Source organism: Lepeophtheirus salmonis, chromosome 5 (genome assembly GCF_016086655.4).
Source record: "Lepeophtheirus salmonis chromosome 5, UVic_Lsal_1.4, whole genome shotgun sequence".
NCBI classification, from domain to species: domain Eukaryota; kingdom Metazoa; phylum Arthropoda; class Copepoda; order Siphonostomatoida; family Caligidae; genus Lepeophtheirus; species Lepeophtheirus salmonis.
The window spans coordinates 68,370,252-68,388,914 of record NC_052135.2 but is presented as its reverse complement, the minus strand read 5'-3'; the positions used below and the strand labels follow the sequence as shown (position 1 = coordinate 68,388,914).

The 18,663-nt window shown below is 30.5% G+C and overlaps 1 protein-coding gene across 1 annotated transcript in view; it reads right to left on the bottom strand.

Annotated features, from left to right (window-relative positions):
• Positions 1-962: 962 nt before the first annotated feature.
• fry (Protein furry) overlaps positions 963-18,663 on the bottom strand; it is a 53,281-nt gene continuing 35,580 nt past the window's right edge. The window contains 18 exon segments of the mRNA XM_071888924.1: positions 963-1,245; positions 1,649-1,863; positions 1,927-2,083; positions 2,132-2,510; positions 2,594-2,708; positions 2,767-2,924; positions 2,993-3,230; positions 3,299-3,441; positions 3,522-3,719; positions 3,805-3,981; positions 13,262-13,282; positions 14,023-14,673; positions 14,735-14,942; positions 15,067-15,431; positions 15,433-15,774; positions 15,845-16,334; positions 16,395-16,527; positions 16,591-17,354. Of these exon segments, the coding sequence (XP_071745025.1) occupies positions 1,088-1,245; positions 1,649-1,863; positions 1,927-2,083; positions 2,132-2,510; positions 2,594-2,708; positions 2,767-2,924; positions 2,993-3,230; positions 3,299-3,441; positions 3,522-3,719; positions 3,805-3,981; positions 13,262-13,282; positions 14,023-14,673; positions 14,735-14,942; positions 15,067-15,431; positions 15,433-15,774; positions 15,845-16,334; positions 16,395-16,527; positions 16,591-17,354 (4,912 nt within the window). The 3' untranslated portion in view covers positions 963-1,087.

The following is an 18,663-nucleotide window of genomic DNA, read 5'->3' as shown; positions in this document are numbered from 1 at the left end:
ATCTGTTCCGGGGGGTTTTCGGGAAGTTTCAGAAATTCTCCTATTGCAAATGTTCCGTTTACTGTTTTAAAATTGGACATCATTGTATTTATTTTAGATTAATGATTTTGAATAAAATAATGGATGAAAATAGAGAGAAAACTGTGTTTGTTCAAAGTTAATTATACTACTGAAAATGCCAAAAAACAAAATATTACAATGAGTAGCATAATAATATTGTAGATAAAGTAAATTGAAAAAGCAGATTTTTTAAAAATCTAAATAGTTTTTTTAGACTAACTATGATTAGTTCAGGTAATTTGAAGAGTTTCATGGGTTTATGTTTTAAGCAACTTCCTTTGTTCAAAGCTAACTAAAAAATTATGCTTTTTTTTTTTTGGAAATAATTTCCGTCTACAAAAAGTATTGCACTCGTTCTAGTTCATATTTTATACAGCTCTAAGAATTATATACTTGAGACTATATAGGGTATTTTTTCTATAGAGGAATACATATCTTATTCAATTCAAGTGTGAGACAAGTCTCTTCTACTTTAAGAATATATTATTATAAATTTCAAACATTAAATATTCATAGTGATAATATATATATTTTATGTATAATAATTAAGCTACATCTAAATAAACCATAAATAAATATATGTATATATATGTCAATATGCGAAAAAAATAACTTATAGTTATAAGTCCAATTATTAAGTAGTCGATACATTGCTTAATTGGCAAATTTAAGACAATACGAGAGAAATGAAATCGGAAGAAAAAAAAAATCAACCTCTCATTCATTTAAATTAAACACACACAAATGTTTCCTAAATAATTTTATAAGTAAACCTATTCAAAAAGTACTCAATTACTAAAAATAAATAAAATCGACCTCAATTTTGAATAGGTAAAATTAAACTTGTTTTTTCAATCTTATTTGTTTTACAAAGTAAAATCTAAAGAAGAAGAAAAAAAAAATAGATAAAATAAAAGCTTTATTAAAAGCAACATAATGACAAAATTGGAGTTGAGTGTCCAATTATAAAATGCTTAATCATAATAATGTTTTTTTCTTATACTATTATTAAAGGACGTATATAATATTAGTATGACTGTTTTTTAGCAGATTTTTTCTTGATTATAACCAATTCCTTTTCTAGAGTTTTGACAGCCGATAACAGTTGAACACTTGAATCCATCCAATGACTACATTTTTTTGATAGGTCTTCTTCCTTAATTGTCATAACGTAAATGGATGACGCTAGAAGAATAAAATATGGTTAGATAAGTTAACAAACATTAATCATAAATCATTAAACAACTACACAATATTTGACCTAAGAAAAAGTTAATCAAAAGTGTAACAAGTGCTATAATATAATTATTTTAAGATATCAGCGATTCAACATTTTAAATTCAAGTTAGATATTTATGTATGAACCTTTGGTAAAGTAGATTTAACAAATGATATTTGAATATTGTCTCTTACATAAGTATTTAAGTAGTAAAGTAATATTTCATGATTAAACGTAGGTATACAATTGTCAAATAGAAATAGAATAATAATACATGCATAAGTATATTGTATGAATAAAATGTGCATTGTCCCCCTTTTACTACAGCCCCAAGTATTTGATACTTAAATCAAGCGCAAATATAATTACCGTCTGAAATTTCCGTAAGGTGAACGCAATAAATGTCCAATAAATAACCAACATCTTCTTCATCAGAGATACAGTTGCCTTCGACTTCCATAGTTAAGATAGATCGATTCTGTCTAAACAAACGAATTGCTGAAATCCAGTCTGAGCGATTTAATAGCTCAATTATCTCTTCTTTGATGTCATCAACACCTTTTGCTTCTTCCTCGTGGGTATTTCTATTGAAAAGAACGTTATATATGTAAATAAGTAGCTATTTTCAAAATAAAAAAAGGTCTCACTTTGGTGACTTGGGTGATGAAGTCTCTTGAGGTACAAGATCTTCTTGTTCAATGTATTCGGGCTCTGTGACAGAAATAACTATGTTAGGGCCTTCCGTTTCAGAGGGACTATTCACTATTGACGAAGATTCTTCTGTATTAATCATTCCTATTAATCCTAAATAACAATACCAATTCTTATGTAAAATATTTTATAACTTCTTACCTTCCTCTAAAAATGGTGTTGGGGAATGAAGTTCATCCTCAGTGGTAGAGTTTTGGACATTGTCAATAGATTTTTCATCGTCTTCAGAGGAATTCTTTAGATAAGATGGCTCACTTTCTGCATTTAATGCAGCAAATAATAACTCACTTTGCATTGAAGAAATTATAGAAGATTTATTCGGAATTTCATCTGAGCATGTCATGTAGTTAGAGGAAACAAGTTTTAAAAGTTTCACAAAACTTTCTAGTAAAAGTAAAAGCTGAAAGTAAAGTTTATAAAGCCAACGGCATAAGTCCAATTGCTCTGCATCGACGTTATATTCTGAGAGTTTTTCCCCTAGTAATTCCAGTTTTCGATGTGATTTAACAGCATCTAAACACTATTTAATTTATTTTAAAAAAAATAGCAAAAATTATCGTCAATTAATGAATATACAAAAAAAAATATATATATAATACTCACTTCCATAGCTAAGTCCCGTCTATCAATGAAGTTTTCGAGATTTTCATGAATTTCTAAAACGTTAAATTTGAGTCTTTCCTCAAGTCTAGTACCACCAATCGCATTTAGATCGCACCTACAAAATATTTAGTCAATTTATTGTACACTGTACATATATTGATTGAACTGCTTACCAAACATGGGGATACTTAGTAATGTCGGAAAGAATATCTGTAAGGGTTTGAAAATGAGTCAGAACTAGTTTCATTGAATCTTTACTAAAGTTTGAGTTATCTTTTGAGAGCTGAACAGAAGAATCTTGAGAAAGAACACAGGTTTTCGTTTTTAGTTCCTAAAAATATATGCATTTAGAGATGAACAACTAAATTATTTATACAGCTAGATAAAAATGTGTCCTACATTAAACAGACGAGCAAAGATAACAAAAGATTTAAGGATGGATTGATTTGAATCTATAGACATTATCGCCTGAACATGAGACTTCCAAACCTCTTCAGCCTTGCAATCATCTTGTTGATCAGACTGCCTCCTCTCGACATTTTCATCAACACTGCTCCAATTTAAAAGTTGAGATATACTTGGAGATGGATTGCAAGGAGTAAGGTCCTGATCAGACAATTCTTCGTCGCTAGCATCCCTATTTTATTGATAAGTAAATAAAAGGTTCAGTAGATTAAATAGAATTTAAAGAACATATATTCTTACGATTCAATTTCAGAATCTGGTGTTAAAGGTCTAAGTCCAAGCCTGGAGTCCATTGCTGAAGAAGAAGGCGGATACAGTCTACTAGAAGTTGTTGAAATGGAAGAGGATGCACCACTATGATTCTCACTACTTCTTGTAGAAAGCTACAAAGGATAAATGAGGAACACGTTAGGTCCCATTTTATTCATTTGAAAACCTTGTTATGAGTATAAAAATTACTTACCAATTCATCGTCAATACTTGGACTTACAGATCCTAGCTCATCATCAGATGACTCCTCAGTAACACTTCGAACAGTTGACTCACGATGAGGTAAAATAGGAGTTACTTCATTCATGGAATCAGGTGCTATCTCATCACCGTCTAAGTGAGACAAGCTTGGACGACGAACACCCCAATTGAAATTATCAACACTTTCACCCTAAACATTAAATTATAAAAATAAAAGCATTATTATGCACTCATACACAACAAGTAATAACTAATTAATTATAATCCTTATTTACCTCAAGGCTCTCTAATTCATACTCTAAAAAGTCAAATTCTTTCATATACATTCCAAATTTTTGTTCCGTATCCGTAGTATCATGTTGTTTGTCATCGTTATTAGCAGATACTTCCTCCGTGGAAGAAGCCATGGATGAATGTCGATCCAAGAGTTCTGATGTTTGACTGAATATCACCTATAAAACAGAAAAGAATGAGGGAATGAGAAACAAGTCCTTTGAAAATAAGAATATAATTAAATCAAATCTGTCCCTTTAGATATTGATCTTTTACGTACAATATATTTAATAGGTACAATTGAATTTATGACTGAAAATACTTTAAAAAATGTATGTTAAATTATTAAACAAACGGTGGTGGTTTAAACTCTTATACTCTATATACTATGCAGTAATGTATGTAAGCTATACTATTATAATTGTCACAGCATGTATGAAAAAAAACTGTAGGTATAATGAAAGTATAAACTTAAAATAATTATGCTTAGGGATATTCATTTGATTTCAATTCACTGAACGTAAATGATGCAACAACTATTTACTATACGGATTTTATAACTTAAAAAAAACAAGTAAAAAAAAAAGAACAAAATTATATATAATATTAGCTCAATGTAGTATTTGAATAGAGTAATATTCATGTAGTTTATTAATTATTTTCAAAGCAATAATGCACATTTAATTGGGTCAGACCAATATATCAACCACTTTTTTGTAGTCAGTCTTAGATTAATTGGTAATCAGTAGAAGTTGTCCAATATTACTGATATTTTATTCTTCTACCTAAAAAAAAAAATACAAGATCCAAATATTTTATATAAAACTAAGCAATTTTTTATTTATTTATTTTTTTGAAATTATATCAACATTGAAAATCCAATCAGTGGGCACTAAAGTTCTAAGACATTTCTTTTAACTGCCATGATTTTCCGGATTTTTTGTTGTTGAAAATTAATGATAATTCATTGTCAAAAACTAAAAGCTTGAGTAAAATCCCGTTTGTAGCCACACCCGCCATGAATAAAAGAAAACAGAATTAGCAATTAAAACATTTTAAGAAAAAAAAATATGATAATTACTAGTATTGTAGTCAACACTAATCCGAGAACAAGGCAAGATCTTGGAGGGATCGACACAGAAATAAAAAAAGTTATCTTGTATTTTTATTACAAAAAGAGAATTCTCATTTAATTGCATTGAGATTGGTCTCGACATCAAAACCAAGATTTTAAGGGGTCGAGATGATTTGCTTTGCTACGGTGATGAGGACAATTATACAATGGGTGAAATGAACATCAATCCCGTAAGCAGACTTATGGCCTAGACAGATACTCTAAAATCTAGGATACGCTAGGGTCGTGACTAGGGATGTTTCTGTACGCTTTGGATACCTTCTTTTTATTCATTCATTACTTTTTTATTTGAATGGCAAAAAGTTTGATTTTTAAGACAATTCATTTAACATTTATGTTATCAATAGCACACTCCACTGAAAGTCAAAGGTCAGAGGGTTCAAAACAAAAAATAAACCATTGTTAAGCACAATAATTTAGAATGGTCACAAAACCAGCAGTTTGAGTGAAATTGAAGATAAATTATGTTAACTTTATATTTCCGTTGGAGCCCCTAATGTCCCCCTCCCGTAGTTACGGCACTGATGACGTTTGGACTTAATTTGATAACCATATTTTGGTCACGAAGAATCTATCTACTAGTATTAGATGTTCCCAAAACTTTATAAATTGCAAAAAAGTGGTCATACCCCCTCCCCCCTTGCCGTACAGGTTGGATAGATCCTGCAGTATAAATTACATTTTGATTTACCAAATACATAAAATTTATCATCCACAGTCTAAATAATTGATAAATATGACGGTATTCACAACAAAAAATAAAGTAAAACTTGATTAAATGAGAATTTAGAAAAAAAAGTAATTTTTAAGTGGGGTTGGGTGAGGGGACTGGTAGAAAATTAAAAATGATTTATAATATGCCCTTGCATCCATAAAATAAGGCTAAAATTGAATGTGACATATTATTTAAGCCTCCGCGAGGTTATCAAGAAATTTATTTTCTAAAAGAAGTTGATTATGAGATTTTTAATCAATTTAAGGAATAAAAAATTCCAAGAAATGACAGTCAAAATTAGCTACTCCACCCAAAAAAGAATTATGTCTAGAGGCTCCGCAATAATGAAACGTTTAAAAATGGAATCACAGCTTTAAGAAGTTATATTATTTTCTTTTTTTGCTTGATCTATTTATTTTATGTCTGAATAATAACACTATACGACAAAATTCAGGTCTTGGAATGCCCACCAGGTAAAACCCACATTTTTTATCGTTATTTAAGCCGTAAAACACAAAAATTATCATTATAACCTATGGAAATAAGTGAAATTACTATATATACAGATGAAAATTAAAAACAAATGATAAAAAACATTCTACTTCATTTTAGTATGATCGAATACATTTTGTAGAAATTGTATTCAAGAAAACTTAATAAAAAAATGAAGACAAATTTATTGTGGTTGAAGGTTTTAATAGTCATTATCGTGTTCTATGGGTTAAATACCAATAATAAATATGGATTTTAGCGGGTGGGTGAAAATACTGTTACATGGAGTAATAAATAAATATAATTAATTAAATACCCTCATTTAGTTCAATCTTGTATATAAGCCCTAAAACTTATTAATTTAAGTCTTTGAAGACGTCACTCAACTTTATTTTTATTTTTTTAAAATCAATTCTAGTACTTATAGTCCGAGGGACCGATAGTCTTAGGGACCGGACCCAAGAACTGAGAGTACCACTCTAAAGCCTGGACTAGAGTGGACCAAATAAATAAGGACTGACACAACACTACCTGAAGACAATCATTACACTATTGTTTTTATTCAATTTTCTCTTTCATAGGTATTCTACTAAAAAAGAAAAAAATAGCATAAGTTCACTGCATAAAGTATTCTTTGGCAAAGTTCATCTTTTGTCTCGAGTCATTGATGTTAAGGATAGGATTTTTGTTTTTTAAATTATATTTTCCCCGCGCTCTGCAAAAGTTGGATTCCTAGTCTTCTATTTTTTTAATCGACGTTTCGAGAATGGGCGAACTTAATATAGGTTCTGATTTTTTTTAAACAGTTTTATTTTCAAGATACTTAGGAGACAAAATTTATCAGTCGTAATTATTTCAATTGACCCAGCAAGATCTAACAAAAGAATACTTTATTTATAGAGTATTCTAAAAGACAACATAATATGGCACCATGGCCGATATAGTGAGCTGTTTTAATGCTAATTTCCTATATTTGTAGGTATTATATTGTTTACATCACATAATTGTGCCTGTTTAGCGTCTGTAAATATCTTGTTATTTCAATTGTCTAGTCGTTTCTCTGTGCATTTAAAAAATAGATAAACCGAATTTAAACATGGCAACCCGAACAATTTGAAGAATGTTTTGGAGGAGAGCAGCTTAACTGTTATGACGTTTCATTAGTTCATTAGAAATAAACAAGAACATGGGCAAGAATGACTCCAATAGCAATCGTAAATTCTACTCGGAGTCCAACAAGGGCTTTACTCTCGCGTCTTTTATGAGCACACGCGTATGTACAATCAGGTTTTGAATATAGCAGGGCATGAACAAACCAAAATATCTGTATTATCCGCAAGGTGGTGTGACCTTATGTAGCCTAGGATAATTTAAGTATAGATTGCTTGAGGGCACTAATGTCTCTTCCACGTCATAATGATCATCATTAAGAGAATTGTATTATTTTATAGTTTTATATTCTCACAATATGGCGCCACTCTCTGACACCTTATTTACAAACTAATATAAGTGCTCATGGCCTATTGAACGTAGTTAGAGGAAAGAGGAGCTAAATAATAATGACAACAATTAACGAATAGATAAGTAATTCTTTAGATTACCAATTCCAAAAAGCCGGGCTAGCTAAAAAATACAAACGATTTACGTCACTAGTAATAACCATAATGTGAAGAAAAAGGGACACAAAAAATGTATTTTACAGTCAACTGTTGCAGATAGGATGTTTTATGTTATGTTTTATTACAACGAATTGAAATTTCAGAGAACATAAAAAGAATGAGACACACTTTTAAGAGGTTGAATATGTAATATATATCCAACCAGCATCTGCTTATCTAGACATACGCGACAACAGCGCCCTCAATTAGATTATAGTTGTCTATGGTAATAACCAAAGCTATAAAGAATTTTCCCTGACGTCATAAATTGCATCATAATTGAAAGAGACGCCATCTTGGGGGCTCAAAGTGGATATTTTTACAACATCAAATGAACAAATGCCCAATATATCTAGATTAAACTCTATCAAAGGACTTTAAGAATTTAAAAAAAAAAAACTTAAAACCTGCATTGAATGATGAACAGGGGTATTTGAAATAAATCAAAGTAATAGTTATTGAAACTCCCTATAAAATAGCTAGATTTGTACACTTATATATATTTTTTGATCCATTAGGGACGAGAAAATTAGGATAATTAGGAAAAAATATCTTATTCTTTCCATTGTAGTAGTTGATTTTTATCTACACTATGAATAAATATAGAAATATAACGATGTAATAACATGTTTTAATTCATTTAATGGTCTGATAAATGTATAATAAAACTACACATTAGTGGGATAAATTTTTGATAGACAAAAAGTCCTTTTATTTGTTGGTCCCATTTTAAATTCTAATAGTTCGCTATTTGCTTTAATATTAATCCAAAAAAGAGTTTTTATTGTAATAAAACTTGGTCCCCAAAAAAGGCAACATCAATAGTGTTGACGTCACATTAAACCCAGTGGCCAAACGAATCAATGTGATCAATATTTTTACAAGGTGGTGGTCGTAGCAAAACCTTTTTTTGGTTCGCCAGGAGGTTTGAATATTAGTCTATAACTAGCTATGTAGCCTCCACGAATTCACCCTTTCGACTGAATTAGAAAGGTGAACTTTGCAAAAGGAAAAATAAGTTGCATACGCTATGACACATGAGGAAAATTGATAGAGTAACGTTATCTAAGGTACCATAAAAAGCGATATCTAGCGTGGAGAAAAAGCTAACATGCGCATTTGAATACTTTATTTGAAAGCTTTTAGTAATCTGTATATTATGTATGTATGTATGACATAGTTAGAGATTTGACCCCGGTGTCACTGCCAAAAGTGTGAAAAAAATATTTAGAGTAGAACATAAGAATTGATAATTACTCACTAAGTCTTTTCTATGACTTTTCTATTTTCTAATGCTGTATTTTGAGTAGTTTAGCCAATAAATTTGAATTTGTGAACAATTTTGTCCAAAAATGACTGTTTTTGCGTGACAAATTTTTTGTAGACCTATAGAATCTACAATGTACATTTAAAATACCATTATTTATGTTAAAATGATAGATAGTGGCCAGGACTTTAAAATAAAACGGTCTATTTCGTTGTTTCTTCCATAACTTTTGTGCAATGGATGTTTAAAAAATATGTATCAAGTGACAAACGAGAATAAAAAATTCACACTTTTCGATAAATACCTGGCTTTAAGTAGCCATGTCCACTAATAAGAAGGGCCTACAGGCTTGATTTACCAATAACTTTATAGGTAATTTAATAAACTTTGAATTTATACCTAAATAATAATACTTCTTGTAGAGGAAAATTTAAAAAAATGAAAATATTACACCTACTCCCTAATTTTATTGACGTGTGAAAATTGATGGTTCATAAAAACGTTAGGAGCTATGGACTTGAAAATTTAATCATTTTTATCATTTTATCAATGTATCTTTTAGGCTGGTTTGTTTAATTTTCTCTTAGTAGGTGTAATATTTTCGATTTATTTTTATTTTTTGCGATTTACTCATTTTAAATTTTAAGCAAAATTTCCCATGGAGAGAGACCATGACAAAAATAAGGAATGAACTATATTCGTCCAATGTTAATACTTTTACAGGATATACTTTTTTATGAAAATGATAACCAATATGAGTACTTAATATTTCTGATTTTTTTTACGAAGCAACATAAACTCTATTTTTTTTAGCAAAATATCCTTATTTTGGAACGCTTTATATTACGCAATCACTTGAGAAGCAGCTACTTGATATTAACTAAGTCAAAGTAGAAAATGTATTACTTTTAAGAATTCGAAACTTGATATTTTCCCAATTTTGGCAGTGAAACCAGGGTCGAATCTCAAATTATATCATATATAATACAGTTTGTGTGTGTGTCCTTTATGGGTGCCCACACCGTTGGGACTAGGAAGCTGACCCTTCGCATGGGTGCCTCTTTTGAACCTAATCAGGGTAGGAGGGGGTCGATTTTCCTAGGGGGGCAGCCAGATAAGGAGGGGTTATTTCTATACCCAAAATTGTTTTTTGGAGCTCAATGAGGCAAGACTTGGTTGATTTATGTATCAAAAAGAAACTGGTGTGTCAAAAAAGAAAAGAAAAAAGAGAATACAAATAAGAACACTTTCTAAATTTATTCAAATTCAAAAAAGTTATGGGCAAAATAAAAAATGGATGAAAATTGCAGTTTTGTTATTTTGAGCTGCAAATGCAAGAAGATGATGAAATATTGGATTTCTAGATAAAATAAAATTGGTAGAAATATGTCTGGGAATTCGTTTGCACAAAATTTGACATTTAAAAATTGATGTTCGACTGAATATCTGTTATTTTCTGAATGTATATATATATATATTTTTTTTATTTTTATTTCTTCCCTTTTTTTCATCAAACGTCAATTTTTAAGAAGAAATGCCACAAAATAATGCATTTTGACATAAAATTTTAGACTCTAAGGCTGTGCATAACTATTTTCAATTTCCAGAACATTTTATAAAATAATTTTTGTAATATGGACAAAAATAAATCCGTTAATGAGGGTTACGACGACATTATTGTCCATCACTTTTTTTGGTTTTGCAAGAACGAAAAAATCTTTGTAGGTTTGTGTTCCTCTTTACATTCCCAATAAATACTATTAAAAATTAGTGCAAAACAGTTTTTTGCAATTTTTTTTGACAAAAATAAAAGATGGACTTCTCATCTAGGAATTTTTTTTCATGCATTTATGTTGGTATGTTATTCTAATTTTATAAAAGATTTTTTTTTTTTTAAATTCATAATACATATATTTTTTATGCTGGTGCCATATTGTTATGATGCTCACCCACATGGTCTAAACATTAAGAGGAAATAACATTGATAATAGTGAATCTGATTTCTTGCTCCCTCCTTGGTCCGAGCAACCCCAGATACCCCTTTGCTAATAATTAATAATAATAATGAGATAAATGAACAAAGGGGCATCATACAATTAATATTTTTGCACACAAAATAAATCCAACAAAGAAAGCTGTACCCAAAAGCAGTCATGTATATTTTATATACGTAAATTATTTAAATATTATGCATGTATTATATAACGTATATAATATACATACATGTATAATATGCAAACACAGCGCACCAAGAACAAAAATCCAAATGTTGAGTGCAATTTGCTCTATTGTTTCATTGATAAAATACTTAAATATATATTTTTAGAACTAATGTTTAAATTTATATATTTATCATTTCCACTAAAGTATTGAACAAATTCCGCAAACACTAATGTGTAGATTTAATTAAATGTAGTAGTAGTAGTACATACAAATGAAATATGTACATATACATTTAAAAGAGACAAGCCGGTCAACTTACAGATAATTTGAAAAAATCTTGCCCTTTACAAATCTCATCTATTTAATTAAAAAAAGTGCTTGAATTATCAAAAATAGAACAGTAATACTATATGTATGTAAAGTGTACCGTTTTGGGGGTAAATTGTTCGTTTTTCATTATCATATCATAGTTTTTTCTGCTAGGAAGACATAAAATACGCTATTTGCAAAGTTGTAGGCTCCTCGTGCCCTTTTTGACGTCATACTGGAAATTTAAATATGAAAAAGACGACTTTTTGAGTCAAAATGAGTTATTATTAGACGTTTTAAAGAATCTTAATTTAATTCTTGCAAACGTTGATATCATATGATAATGACAAGACTTTCACAGGGGAAGTCATGTGTAATTTTTAACAGTCCTACGCAACAAATTTACACAAAAATTAATTTTGGATAACTTTTATTCTTTATAGAAAAGAAATATCATATCTTCTTTTTATATGGACCCTTTAGAATATATTGCAACGGATTTCTTTCTTTCTTTTTTTTTTCATTTTAATTTCAATTCTTGTTTCAATTTCGAATCATAAAAAAATGGCCAATTTTGACCTAAAAATGATTTTTAAACTAGAGAAGGGGAGGGACATTTTGAAAATACACATATATTTATGTATAATATATTTAATTACATAAAAATAGTAAATTTTTGGGGATGAATTAGAAAAACTGAAGAGGGCATATCTTCCCTACTAAGTGTATCTCTATTTACTATGATCTGGGTCCAATGTACCCATATATATTTAAACTAATTAGCTAACTTTTTTTTCTAAAGTATTTTCTTGTACTCAATTAAGTAGTTGAATTATAGAATTCCTTTTTTTTGTAATAACCTACGTCAAATTTTAGCACTTTAAAGAAGATACAAAGTCCCCCAATCTTGATTTACTTAGAACCATATGAAAAGCAGAGTAGCAAATCTGTCTTTCACTGGTATTTTAAGGGTTAGGCAAGCCAAAAATAAGAAGTGAAGTCAAATAAACGACGTACCTCGCTCAAAAACGGAACACTCTAATGAAAAGGTATGCATGAATTATAAAGGTATAATAATAATTGACTATATAAGCTTATTATGTATCTAGGTTTATATCTACATACATCTTTAGATGTTTATAGTCAATCATTTTATTTTAAATTACATACATATGTAAAAAAACAAAACACAAAAGCAAGCAAGAATAATTTTTCTCAAAATTGAGTGTGTATTAAATTTGCACTCCTCCACGAATTATCATTAATTTCTATTGACAAATTTATTATTCTTATTAAAAATGATAAAATTGATTTTATTTGATATAAGCCCGATCTATCAGGATCAAATTAATTTTCATAGATCAAACAAAGATTATCAACTATATTTAAAATTCTTGGGTATCTACAGTTATCCTGCTAATTTGAATACAAAGCATATATATATATATATATAATTGATTTAAATATGTCAATCAAATATTAAGTTGATTATGTATATATATGTGAAGTAAAAGGAGTGAATTGGGATTTTCCCAATTTTTTTGATTTTTTTTTTCAAGATTGCTTTATGTTGAGTCATCACAGATGTATGTAACCACTTTTTTACTTTGGTTTTTACTTAAGAAAAAAATAAATAAATAAAATAACATAAAATAAAGGGTTGATAAAAAGAAGATGTTTTACATAGTTTTAAATCCTTGATTGATTGATTTAATTCTACCTTATTGTTGAGATCCTCTCCCTGGAATACACGAATATAAGAAGCATGCAAATTGAAATGTAGTAAGAAAGAGAGAGAAAGAAGGGATTAATTTCATTAAGAGAAAAGAAAAAGGATTATACTGATAAAGCTAGGTACAATCTACATACATATATGTAGATGGTACATATTATTCGTATCTACCATATTTGTAAAGGAGAAAAAAATGTGAAAACACAAAATATTAGGACAAAATGGGGAAAAGCAGAGGGGAGTTTCTAGGGGGATATTAATTACACACACACACAGACACATGTATAATAAACATCTATGTGTATATGTTAATAAAGATATGTAGATATACGACTTAAAAGTGTGTATAAAAGAGCCCTCATAACACCATTTTTATCTATATACCTAAATAAAAAAGTATATACATTGTGAAATGAAATGAAGGAGGGAGTAGTCATCATCAATTCAATATATATGTAGTATACTCAATGTTTGGAGGCATAACTACAATGTAATTGTAGATATATACTACAATGCAGGGCCCAAGAAATTTTCAGCAGTAGTTATGCATAGTCAGGCTCTACTCAATAAAAAAATCAATATATTTGAAAATATGGTCATTATATTTGAAATGTTTGATAGGTGCTCAGGTATTGAGGAAGGACAGCTATTTTCAAGGAAAAAAGTAATGATGACCAGTTTCTTTAGAGAGGTGGATATTGGGGATCAATAATTATAATTTTTAGGAAATTAATGAGTTTAAAACTTACAGAAGGGCTTTTTGGTAATCCGACCCTTTGACCGCAGGAATTAAGTATGTTCACCAATCTTTCACGAACACGTGCCTGAGACAGCCAGGGTCTTTTCCAACCAGAAAAACTAGAGGAGTCAGCAACTGACATGGATAGGGATCTCCTTGGAGACATTGTAGAGGAGGAGGAACCACCATTTGTTCCAATTTCATTGAGGTTTAACATACTATCTTGACCCAAAATACTGCTTCTCGAAAAATTGGACCTTAGAGAAGACTCTTTGGTATTTGACATATGCACAGATGATAGTGTTCCTCCTGGAGCTGATGATGTGGCAGATATCACAGAACCAGTAAAGGAAGCAAAATATGAAGATGATGCTGAGGATTTTGTGGTACCAAAGTTATGAAGGGAACGATTTCCGGATTGAGTATTTGCCTGACGTCTTCCAATAATAGGAGTTTGAGATAAGTCAAACGTGAATTCCATTGTTCTTCCAGGAAGCTGTTTTTTAGTGTACAGATCTGCTTCGGAAAAAGAACCAACACTTGAAACAGTTTCCCAATGAAATGAGGAAGACATTGAGCCTGAAGTTGGTGGTGCAACCAATGTTGAGCTTCTCGTTACAGCAAGCTTTAATATATTTAAGGACTCATTCCAATGTGGAGTCTATGTAAATTATAAAGTAAAGTTATTACTATACAAAATAAAATATTAATAATAGCCATACCTCTACAAATTTAGCAACAATTCGTAATAAATCTGAATTGATCGTTTGTGTTGCAGAGCCCATATCCATATTATGAAGAAACCAATGAATTATCGTCAAAATGGGAGCTTGAATAAACGGTGGACCTTTCTCTAATACTTCGATCAAAAAGCTCAACATATTGAATAAGTAGTGAGAGTATGTATCATGCAAATATTTGACAACGCATCTTAAAATAGGAAAATAAATAAATTCAAATTAGTTTTTGATCCAATGCCTGCCCAATTAATTTAGTATTAGGGCTGTAAAAAATATGACAGTCCTCAGTTAAAAAAATACATGAGTAAACTTACTTCGTCCACTGGAAAGACTTCTTACTGAAGGATCGTTTTGAGTATAAAGTCATGACAGTCCCAAGGTTTTCCAACTTCTTATTTTTTTCATTGCTAACTTGGGCTATATTTTCAGCAGCAAAAGTACAAGTTTCGTTCGATTCATCATAATTCTGAATCATATAAGGCAAAAGTGCAATCACATTCATAGGAAAAGCTAGACTTTGAGAGGGGTCAACCACAGGAAAGTCAAGAATTGTAGTCAATTTGGTAAGGATTTGAATTGTAGCTTCATATGTGTTGGAGTTTGTACAACCTTTAAGTAAAAGTGAATGGACTCCGGGAAAGTTAGTCCATTTGAGTTGACTTTGTAATTTCTCGATTTTTTTCTTTGGTATCATGTCGACTTAGAGGCATTTTATCCATTACTTTTTCTAATAGTCTAAGTCCTAAAAGAAATTCATGTTCGTAATCAGATTCTAAAACAGCTAGACAAATCCAAAAAAGTTGAACAAGAATAGTCATTTTGTCATCTTGAGTGGCTTGATCCTGAATTCTTAGAGACTGAGCAGAACGCGAACGAGACAATGTCTTAGCACAAGAGCCAGCCTTACCACCTTCAGAATCTGTACAACTTCGACATCGAACATCCTGATTAGGAGAAGATTTTCCTTGCATCGAAACATTAAAAGATGTACTACGTGAATGTGAATGGTAATACGAGCCCCCCTCCACCACCACCACAAGTAATAGAAGCATCATATGAAGAACCTATATCTTTTGTTGAATTAGTTTCAACCTTTTCATCGGCATTAATACTCATTGGTCGGCTAGAAACACTTGCTGGGCGTGAAGGCATAGCTTCCTTTATATTTGGAGTGGATTTGAATATTTCTTTCATTAAATCCATGGGTCTGAAATTTGAATCTAAAGCATCCACAACTGACTCCAAAGTTAAAATTAATTCAGTAACATAGCCTTGCATATCCTCTCCTTGTTCAGCAATAGTATCCACTAGCCTGGATAAAATATCAGAAAGCATTTTAGAGGAAATAGGAACTCTCAATGCTCTAAAAATTTGTAGAGAGCGACCAGCATAATGTCTTGATGAACAGGATAAAGCCAATTGTAACGAGAGTTGAGACCATCTGTCTGAGAGTAGAGAATGCGGAAGAGAGTGCTCAAACACCAACAAGACTCTTTGTAAGAAATTGTCAATCTGCTTTGCACTTGATATTGACCACACAGTTCTGTTAATGTCCTCATATTGCCAAAAGGGTTGACATTTCCTACGAAAGAGAAATAATAACAGACCAATGTGTGTGTGTGCGATTATAAAATATATTTACTGTCTGGAAGCAATAAAGTTAATCATTGACTTGGTCATTTCTCTAACGGTCATAGGATTATGGGCCTTAAGATCTTCACTAAATTCCCCAGAACCATCCTCAGAATTAGGTAGTTTCTGAGTATCACTTAAATCTGAAAAGGAAAACATGAAGTTGACAGTTTCTACTTTAGGTTTCAAAATTAATATTTAAGTACCCTTCTCGGGATTACTCAAAAAATCCTCTTCATGTAATGGAAGCAAGTCTTCCTTGCTAATGAAATTAAATTTATGAATAGGAAGAGGAGTGAGATTTAAACCATATTTAAAATGCTCGGCTTTATTATTCATTAAAATTCTTGAGACAGCTAAATGGTCCCCGTGATCACCCAACACAATGAGTAAATTCAACAACAATTGTTGACAATGACTCTGAACAATTTGTCGGGAATTATCCAATCCAAGGAATATGATATGAAGCATTAACGGTAAATGAGCTGACCAATCAACTTGATGACAATCCAAACCGTCCACCAGCATATCAGTCAGTAATATAACAGCAACATTACACCGATGGAAACTGTTAATTGGATGAGAGGCATTGGGTAAGAACTCTGTTAGTGGAGCAAACCATCCTCCATATTCGGGCATTGGAAGTGGGCGATGAGGATTTTTTCGTGTAGATGTAGAACAAGGTGAAGACTCTTCTTCATCAGAGAGATGAATAGATACACCACCACCACTTACATTATTGGAGTTAGACGGAATTTGTGCACTATTACGATCAACGGAGGAGGAATTTGGGGGTTGTTGAGTAGGAGAGGAAGAGATGAGGTTTGACGGTTGGTGAGCAGATCCAGAAAGAGCTCGAACTTTTTCTCCTACACGTTGAATACCCGCTACTACAACGGATCCAGCAGTAGAGGCAATGCTTCCCGCACTTTTCAGAGAACCAGATATACTTATTTCCGTAGATTTAGGACTGACAAACAAACAAATACATGAATAAATTGAATCATTTCAAGATTATTTAAAAAAAAAAAAAAGGTATATTAATGAAGTTTTAACTACAATATTAAATTAAAGTAGACGAAAGAGAGGAAACATACTACCCATGACCGAATATATGTAATAACTTAAATTATGCATTTAACAAATTAATTATTACTTACAAGGCTCATGTAAGAAAAAAAAAAAAAAATTTCAATAAAATATTTTACTTAACGAAAATTTTAATAGAGAACCTATATTAATTATAAGACAGGATTAATTTATGCGATTATATTCCAATAGTTCAATAATTATATTTGTTCAAGTTAAATTTTTCAGAGTTTCAGGGGGAATTTCATTTCAATATTACTTAATACAAGATTCCTTGGGGGAAGGGGGGGGGGATTAAAGATATATTTAGATAACTTTCCTTCTGCATTATATGTTGACAAGCTATTTTATTTTAATGTATGTTTAATATCTGCTATTTTATTTTAATGTATGTTTAATATCTGCTATGATTTTTAAAAATACTTAAGTTGAACAATTTAACCCTTAATATAACTATCATATTAATTCATAGCACATAATAAAAATGCGTATTATAAATAAATATGTGGACATAACTGATAATCCTTTAGGATTTGTTTAAAAATGAGATCCCTCTTTGCATCCGTTAATTAGACATAATATAATTATCATGACACTATTAAATAGAGCATAAAATCATGTAGACACTCCTAGGTGATTTTGAATTACTAATTTTAAAAAATCAGTTCATAATACGTACATTAGAGAGTCTATGCTTTTTCGATTTCTGGAGAAAAATTGAAGAAAATTTGTATTTTAATAACTATAACTAATCATATGAAGTCAAAATAGCTTTTTAAAAAAGGAAATTCATGGGTCTCCATTTCATTCCAGTTAGCTCAATTAACAGTTGCTTGGGTGCACATAATATCAGCAAAGGTAGATCCCAATAAATATGGGATTCTCTTACAGACAGCAAATCCTTTAAAAACTATTGGAAAATAATACTAATGATGATTGATAAATTAATAATGTATCTAAATTTTATTGTGTGTGCTTATTATGAAAAATCCACTTCCTATACTTGTGAAAGATAAAGTCATATTGAAGTGATCTGTGTCAAAGTGCTATTTATGCAGATTTGTAAAAAATACAAGATTAAATCGTCAATTAACTAACTTGACAGTGTATTTATTAAAACTCCTTGTGTTGTGATTACGTACTCCCTACGTATATATGTATATGTCGTGTACGAGTTGCAATTTTATACA